Here is a 14,866-nt window from a genome sequence, read left to right as displayed (position 1 = left end):
GTGTCGAAAAATTTATAAAGACTGCTTTAAATACTTTTCAATATTTTATAACTAATCGCGATAGAGCTGTGGCGTAATGAGGTAAATCAGTGCCTGGATTGTAATAGGATTTTTTCACTTCCACTCTTCACTATTAGTTTAGCAAATGTAAATGGTACCCGGGGCATGACATTATTTTTCGCCCTTCATAGTATTTCACTTTAAAAAGTCTAGATAATATGAATGCTTTCTGAAAACTAACGCCCTGCTCATCTATGCCTATTCGGTCGTTATGCCGCTACGATAGTGTCAAATATTTTAATTTTCAGTGTATTCTTTCAAATGACTCATTACAGTTTAAATGAGCTATTATATGGATATCTAATAAATTGACATTGACTAAACTAAAATAATGTTTAAATAAATCGGCATTTTTTTTAACATCAGTCAAAATCGAAAGAACGAAGGAAAAGTATTGAAGCCCTGAAAGATGCGAAGAGTCAATTTGAAGAATTTCTAAACCTACTTGAAGCAGCAAGAATATGCAAATAAGATAAGGCCTATTAACAAAAGGCGTTCAAAGTACTTAATTCACTCTTAGAAATCACTCAACCTCCTGGTTGTTAACAGGCTGTTCTGATTATCTAGATTTTAAGTTCAACGCTATCAATCTCCAAGCAAACTCCTGATTGGCCTAGAGAACCTCTGTTACTCTCCTTCGGCTGATTCGCCATGAGATCGATCCTCTCCACTCCTTCCAACCTGCATTTACTATCTGGAGAAGCGGTTGCCTTTCCATTCGTCCGCTAGCCTTTGCTGTTGCTTTTTGCCTCTTCTATTAAGCAGTCTTCACTGTCATTTTTACAGATCCAGTAAATGAATTGTCATCTACATCAAAGTCTGAACTGTTAGGCTTGCATTTGGTGCGGGCTATGCTTCCAAGGAAAGATACCGCAATATTCTCGGACTCTCCTTGACTTAGCCCCTCCTACCTGCAACTTGATAGGGCATCCCTCACACTCCTCCCTGCCTTTCGCTTCCTCAACATGGCACGACGAATTGTCGGCAGACCCTCGTTATCAGTCAGGTAAATGAGGATCAACTTTAAGGAACCACATCCTCCAGGTTCAAATCATCATCGTCAAGTCCTATTAGAAAGCATCCGTTAGCGTTTGTAGATTAAGGACCAGTTACTCCATGCTCTCCCCTCAACTATCCATCATTGGTGCTTAGTGTATTTTCTTTCTAGAAATCAATGTAGAATCAATTAATGCATTAGGCATCTAGATATTAGCTTATTAATATTTCTACAACTGTGCATTATGCTCTCCAATTTGTACTTAAAATATGACCCTACATCACTGAATTCTACAAAATTTCTGTAATGAGGGCTGGCTAAAATTCAAGTGAATCTTATATCTATTTTGTATAAAAAAAAAAATAGCAGAATTTTTAATGCCTGTTAATTCAATATATCAAACAGTTTTTGAGAAAAGGTCGAAATTTACAATTCGGGCTTTAAAAAAAAAAAGGTTCTTGTTGAATTTATTTAAATTCTGCCATCATTTTCTTGGACAAATTAATCGTCTGCTTGAAATATTCATCAGCCGCTGTCCTCGAATATTGTTTATTTATATTTCTGATTATTTGTTCTCTACATTAACTTGTTCATGTAATGAAGCACACAAGAGTACCGTACAAATTGTTATGCTAATGTACCATAGAGCTTAATTAAAACTTATTAAACAAGCAGCTAATAGAAAAAGTTTTCAGTCAGAAAAAAATGCCCCTCTCGCAGCAGAGCATTAATGAAAATAATTATAGATTCAACTTAAAATAGTTCCTTTAGTAAATATAATAGAAATCTGTCAGTATAATATTCTTAAAAATTTTAGTTTACAGATTTCAAAAAAAATTTGATGGAAGAATGCATTATAAAAATTTTCTTGTTCTCAACATTTGTAGATATTTGTACTTCAGATCTTCATTTATTGGGTAGCATGTTTGCAATTTTAGCCTACAAACATTCTTTTAACTAATCCATATTTTGATGAATAATGGGTTGATGTGAAGGTTACAAATCTTTAAAAATATAATGTTTATGTGTGTGTGATTTAAACAAATATGTTCAAAAGAGATCATGGAATTATTTGGGCAGTCAGTCATTACTTTCACTTCAATGTTATTTTTAAAAATTCATTCATATTCAAAAGGTTCTACACCCCTCCCCCCACTTATTGATTGTTAGACCTTCTTTACTACAACTGTTTTTTATAAGAGTTTTTAAGTTTTTAGTGTTTTTCATGATGATTATATTTATTTTGCAATATATACCAAATTTAAGATCCTTGAGTACCACATGGGTTACAGTACTTGTATCCTTTTAAACTTTTAACAAAGTTAATACTGCCATTGAAGTTTATCAGCTACTTTTTTTCTTATTGTCTTGGATAAGATTTCATTCCTGTATAAGCAGAGTTCAGAATGTTCTTCAAAAACGTCAAATATTTTTGTTTTGATGGGTGACATTTTCATTTCAACTTCATCCCCTACTCTCTGTTTTTATAGCAGAATATTCTATATATTGTAAGAAATTTCTAATAATCTGGCTAATGATCACATCATTTATTCCTGTCCAGCCAATGTTTGGAAATCCTTAACATCACTCGATTGTCACATTCATATATTGATTATTAGTGTTTTCAACTGGGAGGATCATTTTATTTGTAGCAAGATCTTTTTGTTTCTGCTGATTTCACTTTGCCAGAATTATCTCTTAAATGAACTTACTGACAGATTTGCTGTCTGGAAAAACTCATGGGATGTCGGCAAACTGACAGATTTGCTGTCATAAACTGTCGAATGCCTTTAAATGGTTTTAAAATGCACGTTAAAATCGTACTTCATTCTAAACGATGAACTCAATGGGATTTAAAAACTGAAAATAAATTCATCAAATTCATTATTGATTGTTGAAAAATAGTTTGCCCAACTGACAGTTACATTATTGGCACAATGTTCCAACTTGGTTGAGAATCGGTTGTGCTCTAATCGTACTTAATCATTAACTGTTGGGATAATTCATTCCTCTTTGCATAGTTTAATGCCTTGTGTCAATTTAGCATATGCTATTGGTTTGTGTGCACTTCAGTCATTAACGCTCTCGATATTTGAAGACACCTGCCGTTTTCCTGCTTTATAGAACTCATCACCTTTTGACTTGAACTTAGAAAATCATCAACGCTCTTGCTATTTGAAGACTTATGCTTGCTTCATAGAATCATCTTTTTGCTTCTCTGCACTTCAGTCATCAATGCTCTTGCTATTTGAAGATGCCTGTCATAATCTCAAGCTTGCTTCATAGAACTCATCATCTTTTTGCTTTCTTATAGGATACCGATTTTTATTTTTTAGTAAAAATCGATATCCTGTAAGTACTAGCTTTCATGTAGCTGGACTGTAAGTATTTCATCTTTTTCAAATTTAATATTTTCTTTAAATTCATGCCATTAGCTACAAATTGCTTTTCATTGTCTTTAGGTGAACATTATTTACAACTTTGCATTCATCATTCGCCAGTGATGACGCTGCCTCAACTTGAATTGTCACTGATTAGTGTTTAAAACTAAAATCGTAAGAGTACATCAAAGTATCTCTTTATTTTATAAAATATCCCATTAAATGAAATGTAAAACTGCATTTTTCAAGTATTGGGAGGTAAGTATTTTCTTGCTCCGTGAAAAATTTCTGGCATAGATACTTTTTAAGCTGTTTTGCATTTGAAATCTCAGAAATGCTAAATTGTTGGTAACGAATAAGAATTTCAACCAACCTCGTTAAATATGTTGGAAAAAACTAGAAGTTTTGATAAGTTGCTTCATTTTTTCAATGTTTTCGGTCAACAAGAATTTGGGGAATTATTATTTCAAAGATAAGGGTATAAAGAGAAGTATATATTTGATTAATTTATTTTCTAAAAAAGTGCATTTTTCAAATCCTCCTTCACACATACACACACACTTAGTCATGTTCCTCCTGTGAATCTAAATTTTGGCCATTTAACAAGACAACGTATGAAAGTTAAAAAGTTTGTGGCTAAAAAAATATCTTAAAAGATGTAAAGTTAAGTTATTTCTGCTGGAAATATTATTTAAGATGTTATTCAACCAAAATACTTTTCAAAAGCATAATTGTCATCGATTACTTTTGAAGTAAGTATTGCTATAAAACAATTTAGGACTAGATGTATATTATTGTAATTGCAGCTCACTGATTTGCTTTTATTTTACAAATTCATTAATTTAAAATTTTGGCTATGATAAAATATACTTTGATTGAGTGTGGTTTTTGCTTACAAAATATAATATTTTGCAATATTCTATATTCAGAATTTACATTTTTGGGTTAACTTAGTTTATTGATATATTTTTTTGAATTACTATTAAATGGTTATCTCCTATTAAAAAGATTTATTGAGTAATAATTAAAAGTTAAGACATTTTCATTAACATTGCAACTTTAGTTATAATTTGAGGTTTGTGGCATTAATCTGCAAGATTGTATGTATTTTCTAGAAGTTTTTTGGATTGGAATTGACTTGTCATGGGCTGTAAATTTTTGTACTAGCACACATATAAAATGTTTTTTGCTATTATCTGCAGTCTTGTTTAAATTCTTTATTTCAGTGTATGCTTGTTTTCTATTTTGTTGTAGAACATTTAGACTCTAAATTGTGTAATGTGAAAAACATGAAACTCATTCTACATCATTCTTCTTATAGTGCTGCCAACAGTTTATGTTCCACGTACCACGGGGGAGGTACCTACTCAGCTACCACCTCTAGACGATTATATTAATTCTGTTCCTGAGAATACTGAATTTCCTCTCGGTCTGGAGAACCGCAATTTTCCTTTGACTGGTATGCATGCATTATTTTTATTTGGAATCAGTAATCTTCAGGGTTGTAAATTTAATGTTCAAAATATTGTTTTGGATTGAAATCAGATTATAATACATATTTTTTCACTTTTAATTTTTGTAGGTATGTTTTGTTAGTATACCTTAATGACAAATCATTTATAAACGTGTGTAGAAACTTTTCTTTACAAAGAATATAAATTAAAATATTTTTAATTAATTTGTCGTAACTGATATCATTCTGTGAAAAGTTAAAATTCTCCTGGTTAATAATAATTTTTTATCTAAACAAACCAATAATGTGTGTTTATAACTTATTAGATTCAGTGAATTAAGAATTTTGAAATATAAATTTTTGTAAAGAATTTATGATTCCCATTCAGAATATATAAAATGTTGAAAGGCTTTTTTAAAAAAATGTTTGAATACGAAGAATAAAAAAAATATTAAAAAAAATTTGGAAAACCTGGAAGGGAAGTGAAAAATGAATTTATATTTTTATATACCCAGATAATTTGAATGAAGGAAATTATTTTGATTTTATTAGTTTTCTGGCAAAGAAATTTGAAAAGAAATAATGTGTTGGTTTTTAACAGTTTTTGATGCTAATGCATTACTATCTCTTGTTACTGCATGGAACTTTCGCTGGTGACATCACATAAATTTGAATTCATTTTAACATTTCAGACACTCCACCACCAGGCTACATGAGTGAAGACGGCGACAGCCAAGAGCAAAATGGCACCGAAAATATGGGTACGTTGAGGAAGTTTTTAATTATATAATTTAGCCTGTGGTACAGTCAATAATTAGAATTTATTCTTTTTTTATCCCCAGAAAAAGGAATCAGTTATTTTTATATTAAATAGCTTAACAATGGGGATCATTAGTAGAATAGAGCTGGGGTATAAATTTAAAAACCATAAAAAAAAAAAAACATGCAAAAGTTTAAAAATTAGGTATATGGTTTGCCTATATGTTGCTCTGTAGTCACAGCATGGTGTCCAAGAAAAAGTCTATTGTTTATCAACATTATAATTTTCAAAGCTATTGCTTCAATTGTGTCACGATCGATTTAAAATGTGCACTTTTTGCTGCAAAGGGATGATATAACTTGTACTGTGTCAATGGAAATACCTCATAAATTAACTCTTCATACTCCTCTGGTGTTTCAGGTTTTTATGGAAAACAGTATCCTTAAATTTATACCATAAGAAGTACTTATTTGGAGGTAAGACCAATTGAGTGTATGGGGCAATTGATACCTATTCCAGTAGTAAAATAAACATACCACTGATTTTATTATTCCATCTTTATGTTTTAATTAATTTTAAAAAGGAATCCTAATAGTAATCCTAATTCAAATAACTTTTTATTTTAAAAAATTCAGAACTTTGAACACCTTAAAATCTCCACTTTGTCTTCAAAATATATTTCTTATAAAAATATTTTGAAAACGAAACTAAAACGAAACGAAATAGTTTCGGAATCGCAACTAAAAATTATTCCTTATTCAAACTAAAACCAAAAAAGGAACAGGAAAAACATCATAGTATTTAGATAGCGCATATGCAGCTACTTCTAAAACACAGATGAATAAAGACAAAAGTAATAAAAATGAAGTTAATAGGAAAATCAAATTAAACCAAATAAAAAAGAATCCGGCCTGAAGATATTTTCAAGGGTCACCCTCACAAAAAAGGGATTTTTTTCTGTGAAGGAATACAGACTAGATAGTCTAATAATGATTCCTCGTGACCCGAAAATCCCCTGAAATTAGGCCCAAAAGATATACCATTTTAATAGAAAGGAAAATACAGAACAATAAATTAGAATAATACATTCACTAATAAGTAAAATGCAATAACAATAATAACAAAAATACCATATAATAACACTCAAATTAGTAATGTAAACAAAAAGGAAAGAAATTTTAAGCTTTCGATTGTGATTCCCGCTTTTAACACCTATAAGCTAACACATTTTAGGTAAAAAACAATTGTAAGGTCCCAGCGCCATCTTTTGAGTGATCTAATATGCAAGGAAAGTTCTATTTTTAAATTAGGTAAAGGATTAATCCCAAATCATACCTTGTCTAATCAGAAGGTTGACATTACAGTAGTTTCTGAGAAATTCCTTATTAATTAAATTTTAATGAGGTTATTTGATGCTTCAGTATTGGAATTATTATTACATACCTTTTTAATCCTGTTCAATTCTGAGAAAATTAGAGTTTTGAAAATTTTAGAGTTTAAATTGGAATGATAATTACAAAGTTTTGTTATTTTGCAGTTAAATTCATCCATTTTATCGTAGATACCAACTATTGTTTTATCATTAGCAACTTCGATTTTTAAATCCGGAAAGGTAGCCTCCAGTTGATTTTTATTTGTTTCTGTTGGAATTAAATCTTTTGAATATCAATTAGTAACAATATTAGTATTGTCTAAGTTTATCAAAAGTAGGTCATCAATATACCTCCACCCGTTTATTAAATTATATTTAATTATTTTTTTCTCATAGAAATGTAGGAAAATATTAGCTAAAGCACTTGAGAAAGCTGTGCCCATTGGAAATGCCTTTTACTTGTTTATAAAAATTAATTCCATTAAAAACGTAATTTTCATTAATATTAAAATTACGTAACTCCAGCCAGTTATTTTTAGGAATACCATCTTCATTTAAATATTCGTCATATATAAAAGTACAGACCTTTATTAATTTTTCATGAGGTAGATTGGTGTATAAATTTTCGAAATCATAAGTATTAAGTTTATTAATGTTGTTATCTTTAAGAAAATCCAGTACTTCTTTGTTGCTAGAAATTATAAAGTTGTCTTCATCTTTGATTTTGTCCAGGATAATTTTTAAGTATTTAAAGAAATGTTTTCCGGTATAGTAATTATAACTGCCAGTGCTACAAGTCACAAATCTGAATTTTAATGGATTTTTATGAAATTTAACTGTTGGGAATAAATAAAGATAGTTTAGAGCAAGTCTTTATTTTTTTTATTTTTATTTTATTTTACGAAAGCTAGCAGTCTTTTATTTAATTCCTTTTTCCCGGTGTTCTTTAAAAGATAAGTTGCGTTAGAGTTATATTCATTAACTAAAAGTTCTTTATAATAATATTTACAAATTAAACAGAAATTTTTTGCTGATTTATCTGTTACTGTAATAACATTTTTTTTTCGTTTTTTAATTATTTTGCCAAAATAAATCCCACGTTCTTTAGATATGTCAATATCAGCATTCATTTTTATTTTAATTTCCTCTGAAATTCTCACTTTCCATAAAAATCTTCAGCTCGGATTCTTTTTTATTTGGTTTAATTTGATTTTCCTATTAACTTGATTTTTATTATTTTTGTTTTTTATTGTGTCATGTTATTTTAGTTGGCAACATGTGTTTGTGTTAACGTTTAATATAATAAAATTTGTCTGCAGTTGAAAATGTTTTTAAAGAAGTTAATGCAGCTAATTAAAGGAAGCAAACTCATTTCTGAGAAATACCGACACATTTTATGAGATTTAATCGAATGTGTCTGTCATATCAGTGTCTGTGTGTTTGTATTTAGATCTAGATGTTTTACATTTAGTATTTTAGAATTTGCAAATTTAATATTCTTCAGTAAGATGGCTATCAGGAAAAAGCAGTAAAAGAAATTTCTTTCCTTAGGTTTGTAACTGGAACAAAGACTATAGATTGATTACATTCAATAAGTAAATAATTCGTTGCTAGATAGTATTAGGTTTTGTATAATCTTTTATATGGGAATAAATCATCTGAAGCTCTTTAAAATTCAATAATAAATTGATTTTTTAAACTTAAGGGCAAAAATTCATTTTATTGTATTCTGTTATAAAATATATTTCAATTATTTCTTCTTTCTCATTTAAATCTTCAAACAAATTTTACACCTTGCCATTCTATTCATTATTGGTAATTGAACTGAGCTTTACTTTTATACAAAATTGATTTTTAATATGTTTATTGTTCAATATTTTACAGATGCTGCTCTTATTTCTTCGCCAAGTCCACCTCTTGGTAATTTATTAATGTTTATTCTGTAAATAGACTTTTTTTTATGTGTATTTAATTTCGAATTCTTTACTTCTGATGAATATTATGTTATCTTTGTTGAAGAATTTTGATTCTATATTTTTGTTTTTAAAAGCGGAGGATTCGTTAGAAATTCAATTTTACACATGTCACCTCATAACCTTTACTTAATATAAATAATGCCCTTTCAAATATAATTTATTTACTGCTATACTAATGTTATGCTTTGATAAGGGTATATTGAATGAATATAGTTTTTGAGTAGTGTATTTTTATCAGGGAAGAAAAGTAATCAATGTGTATTTGTAAAATTTTAATTGTAACAAAAGAAGTGGTCTGAAGGTATTCTACTATAAAACTTTGTGGTGGTAACATCATAAGGCAGATAACAACTTCCGAACACGAGTGTACACTTTTGTCTAGTGGCTTTGTTACTCGGCTATGAACCCTAACGTAGCGAGTTCGAACCTCAACCTTGCACAACTTCGCTAAATGATTTGGTTGCCCTGTCTTGATGGCCTTGTTTTGCTTAGCACAGAATTTTCGATCCATGAACTCAGTTGTTTAATAAGCTTTATTAACAAACATTTGGACCTCTTACAAACAGCAAGAGTGTTAATCTTTTCATCTTCATGGCCATGGGCTTTACGTTAAGAAGGACGAATAAAAGTTACATAGTTTCAAAAGTAACACCAGATTTTAAATCGAAATTAATTATCCCTTCCTAATTTGGAGGATTAATTAATTTTTCTTAACCCTGAGAAGCGTGAGATTGTAGCAGGTATAGTTTACTAAACACATAGCAATCACATCGTCAACTGTAAGATCTCTAAATAATGCTCAAGTATGTGTGTGCAGTTACAATTTGATGGTATTATAATTCGTTAATTCATCGTTATATATACGACGGAAGTTCTTGTTTGCTTTTTTTCCAGAATGTCAAGTTATCGACATAATTGACGAAAATACATTGGTGTGCAAAACTTAAGCAACAATGTAAATTTTAAGCAGGTGGCCATGAAATTGCAGAAAAGCAAAATTGCAATCAGTACAATAAACATGCAGTTTAGTAGAAAGGTGATGCATATGCAAATGTGTCAGTAACAGAACATCATAGAACGACAGTCGGCGCACAAGGAAAGGAAAATCGGAGGCGCAATTAAAGACATTCGTTGCAAGTGCAAGTGAGTTCTTTTGTAAAATATGACTAGAAGAAACCACCTGAACGACTTCACACGTGGAAGAATGATTGGAAAGCTGGAGGAGGGGCGCAGTTTGATCAGTGTAGCTGAAGAGTTCGGAATCAACAAAAGCGTCGTTTCGCTCGCTTGGAAAGCCTTCCAAACCACAGGTACAGTTATTAGAAAGATTGGTGTTGGCCGCCCTAGTAAAACAACTGCAGTGGATGACCGGTATATCGTCCTGCAGGTGAAAAGAGCCCGATACAAATCAGCAAGCGCTACTGCTCAGCAAGCGTATACAGCAACAGGCCGACAAATGGTTTACTGTGGCCAGACGCCTTCATAAAGTTGACCTATTCGCCCACCATCCTGCTGCATCCCTTTGAAAGTTGGCACCATTTAGAATGATGCAATTAGCACAAAAACTGGACATCTCATCAATGGAGTCGTGTCCTCTTTACGGATGAGAGTCGTTTCAGCGCCACAAGTTATTCTCAACGCCAGTTGATTTAGAAAGAGGTATGGGCACGGTTTCATCCCAGCAACATAACGGAAAGAGACCGCTAGGATGGCCCTGGAGTTTTCTTCGGGGAGGCATTATGCTAAACGGGTGGGCTGAGCTCCACGTTTTCGATAGAGGTTGTGTAACCGGAGATTGCTATTGTAAGGAGGTGATCCTTCCCCATGTGCATCTGTTCCGAGATGCTTTAAGACCAGGTTTCGTTTTTATGTATGTCAATGCACGACCACACCTGACTGCTGATATTCAGCAGCTACTGGAAAATAAAGATATCACTCGAATGGATTCGCTCCTGATTTAAATCCCATAGAACATGTGTGGGATGCTTTGGGAAGACGCCTTGCGGCACGATTACATCCTCTGGGGAACACCCAAAAACTGATACAGGTGCTGATTGAGGAATGGGCACTCTTACCTCAAGAACTATTGGACAATCGAATGCTGAGTATAGAGAGACGGTGCGAGTAACCATTGCAGTAAGGGCAAGGCATATCCCATACTTAGGAACATCCGCTTGTTGTTCTTCCTCTTGGACAGACAATCGTGTGTAGCGATACTATGAATTCAATAAAGCCTTTTTTGTTTGATTCCATACTATATGCATTGTATTCATTTTTGCGCAACTATGCTTTCGTCATCATTTAACTACTAAAAGCTGTCTCTCATTTCTGAATTTCATGTTTCTCAGATGATTTCTGGTGAAGATATGGCAAAAAAAAAAAAAAAAAAAAAAAAAAAACCACCTTGTTGTTTAAGTTTTGCGTACTATCGGAAAAGACTGTCTAACTAAAGCCCAATCCTGTTAATGATATCTAAACTTCAATGGATATCTTTTATTCATAAGGATATATCTTTCGAACATCAAATCGATCATATTACGTGTTACGAAAGCAAAAGTATGAATTTTGAGCATTAATTTTCGAAATTATTTAGATTGGATGTAAAATATTGACCAATTATGATAATTCAGAAACAGTTCAATGTAATTAAATTGATAAGGACCGATTTTCCACTTTTTTTCACTATTCTGTGGATTAAGCATTCATTCAGCATTCAAGCGATTTTTATTATTATAGTTGGTGAGCTAAAAAGTCAATGCAATTTTGATATTATTGAGGAATTTTTCTCATTTTGATGCAGAGATTTCATTTTGTATTTCTAATTTTTTTTTTTTTTTTTTTTTTTACTGTTAGTAGAATTATTGTTCAGCTCTGATTTGCGTGTTGTAAACAGTATGGATAGGGGAGAACCCACTGGAAAGAAATAAATCATTTCAATCTTAAGTACTCTGCCAATGTGCCTATGTTTTTGTACTGCATTTTTTGTAAATAAATTTGACAAACAGTTCTGAGATATGAGTGGTTGGCCGAAAGTTAGTCTAGATGGGCATGCATCTTCTTGTGTTGACTAATGTGTTTGCAAAAAAAAAAAAAAAAAAAAAAAAAAAAAGGAGAATTTTTACATAATTGAAGCTCATCTGAAATTCAATAAGTGAAAACGATATTTTTTTCTGGGCATTAAATTTTAATTTGCATTCATTTTAGTTTAAAAGTGTAGAACAGTTTTTCAAATTCAGTTAAAAACATATTATACAATGATTAAAGAAAATGAAATAAAGCGACGTCGTTCTGAGGATATTAGATGCATCCGAAAAAAGTCGGGGAAATTTTTTTTAAAAACCTGGAAAAGACAGGGAAATTCAAACAGCAGAAACGACGGCCACCCAGAATTAGCCAAATCTTTCAATTGCAGGGAAATGCAAATAAACAAAATCATTAGCTGAGCTTATGCTATTATGGAAGGAAAACTGAAGATGTTGCTTATTCCTCTACATCTACTGTCGGATCGATTAAGGATTTACTTTTTCAATGAAAAAAAAAAAAAAAAAAACTTATTGGGAAAAAAGCTATTTGCAGAAAACTGAAAGATCTATGCAAACATAACTTATATCTTTTTTCATTTCTTTTTTAAATTTTTGAATAATCATTTTTTTTAATTGACTTGTGTCAGAAATAATGAAGTAGTTTTTGTTTTAATAAATATTTTTTCTTCTAAAAATGAAAAACCATCCAAGTAGCCATCCTCTCTGAATGACAAACTTTGCATTAAATTTCATGGTTGCTGTAAGAGGGGTGATAGGAATAGATGGTGGGTCCGTATATTTTTGACTTAATGCCTTATGGATTTGATCCTGCTTAATTTTATGATGTGAGACTATATTTACATGTAGGTTTTAAAGCAAAGTTTCACAACTTGATATTTGCCACGGTATAAAAATGCAACATTATTACTCGCCTTTATTGGCTTTTAGCAATATATTTTCTTAACCAAAATTTTGCATCCAACAAGTTTTATGAAATTATTCAGGAAACCAATAAATTTCTGTTTCTATGCGTCATTGATCAAGTAATGGAAGAGGGACTGGAATTCTGAAGTGGGTTTCAGTTTAGGGGAATACTACAAAGACAAAATGCTTTATCAGAATTTCTTTTGCACTTTAAAGTCAAATATACTGGGGTAACAGAAAAAACTGCTATGTGTTCTTCGTTATTTTCTTTACTACACCACAAACAAATTATTTTTGCATTGCCAATTGTGGTAATTATCATCTTTATTATTATATCCGTGTATTTTATTAATTATAATTTTTTATTTAATATATTTTCTACTGCAAGAAAAATTTCTCACATAACACATATATGCATATTTGATCCAAAAATGCGCAAGCTTATATTCCTAGTATATTTATTTTTGTTCTTGACATGTGTTTGATTTGAATCAAACTCTGAGAAATTAAAAATTACACATTATTATAGTGGTAATTTTGACTCGGAATAATTAGAATAGTTTTCTTAAGGAGTTCACTAACTTGTCAGATGCTAGTTATTCACAAAGATGTATAATGCATAATCTTAATAAGGATAAGGGGAAATAGTAATGATGCAGTCTCCTGTTTTGATATTCGATCCTTCCTCCATTACATCGTCATACGGTATATATACAGTATTTCAAAATAAGTCGGAAATTGTAGTTAGGTAACAGAAAAAAGCTTATTGTATTATTTAAAATGAAATTAAAATTCTAAACAAATGAAATCTATTCATCTATTAAATATAGAAGGGAAATGATATGGTTATGAATTTACTCTCTGCCATATTATTAAAAAATAATAATGCTTGATAACAAAATTATTCATAGATGTTTACAACATTTAAACTTGTTCACCATTTTATTCCTTTTTTTTTTTAATTATTATTTATAATAAAGTATGTTCAAATTTTTACAGATGTACAGCCTGTAACATATACTGAACCAGCCTTCTGGTGTTCAATATCCTACTATGAGTTAAATACACGAGTGGGGGAAACTTTTCATGCATCTCAACCATCTCTGACTGTTGATGGCTTTACTGACCCTTCAAGCTCTGAGCGTTTTTGTCTTGGGCTTCTGTCAAATGTAAATCGAAACAGTGTAGTAGAGCAAACAAGAAGACATATAGGTAAGCATTCCAATTTTTCTTAATGCAGTCCGTTTTATTTTAATTGTGAACTAGCAATTTTATTTATAAATAGCAAAGTGAAAAAAAAAACTGATTTGAATTTGATTAAATGTTTCCGTGTGCAGTCTAAAATAATATCTTCGTAATAGAATATTTATTATATTATTTTTAAAGAATAAATTTTTTCTTATAATTTGAGCAAAACTGATTTCTTATAATTATCTCTTATTTTTTATGCAAGGTATCCATTTTAAAGAATGCCGCCCATCTTTTTTACATTTGATAACTTGGAACTTTGAACTTAAGTTCATAATATATACTTATTTTGATTGTGTTATTTTTGATTGGACAACTACATTGTCAACTTATAATATTATTTAATAATTTTATTTATTATTTTGAGTTAAAATGACACATATATCTCAGTAATCTGTTGTTAATTCTTAACAGTAATTGTATGTTTTTGTTTAAATAATTAACTAAAGACAGATTATTGTTTTATTTTAAAGTATATTAAAAATCTTTATTTCAAGAGCAATTCTCTTAGTCTAATAACTTCAACATGGAAATTCGTTGCCATGGCTGTTTGATATTATGTTGTGGTAATGCCAATACATGTACAAAATACATATACCAAACTGTCAAACTAAAAATATAATTAGTGCTAAATTCTACTTATCACAATGGGATACTCTTAAAATGGGAAGA

At 30.6% G+C, this 14,866-nt stretch overlaps 1 protein-coding gene across 1 annotated transcript in view; it reads left to right on the top strand.

The window, feature by feature from the left end:
* The window catches only part of LOC129960158 (mothers against decapentaplegic homolog 3-like), a 102,667-nt gene that overhangs the window by 83,242 nt on the left and 4,559 nt on the right, over positions 1–14,866 (top strand). The window contains exons 4-7 of the mRNA XM_056073347.1: positions 4,760–4,897; positions 5,584–5,652; positions 8,908–8,943; positions 13,946–14,158. Of these exons, the coding sequence (XP_055929322.1) occupies positions 4,760–4,897; positions 5,584–5,652; positions 8,908–8,943; positions 13,946–14,158 (456 nt within the window). The remainder of the gene's footprint in view (positions 1–4,759; positions 4,898–5,583; positions 5,653–8,907; positions 8,944–13,945; positions 14,159–14,866) is intronic.

Source organism: Argiope bruennichi, chromosome X2, assembly GCF_947563725.1.
Source record: "Argiope bruennichi chromosome X2, qqArgBrue1.1, whole genome shotgun sequence".
Classification (NCBI taxonomy): Eukaryota; Metazoa; Arthropoda; class Arachnida; order Araneae; family Araneidae; genus Argiope; species Argiope bruennichi.
Note: the sequence above shows the minus strand (reverse complement) of the source record. Positions and strands in the feature narration are given on the sequence as shown.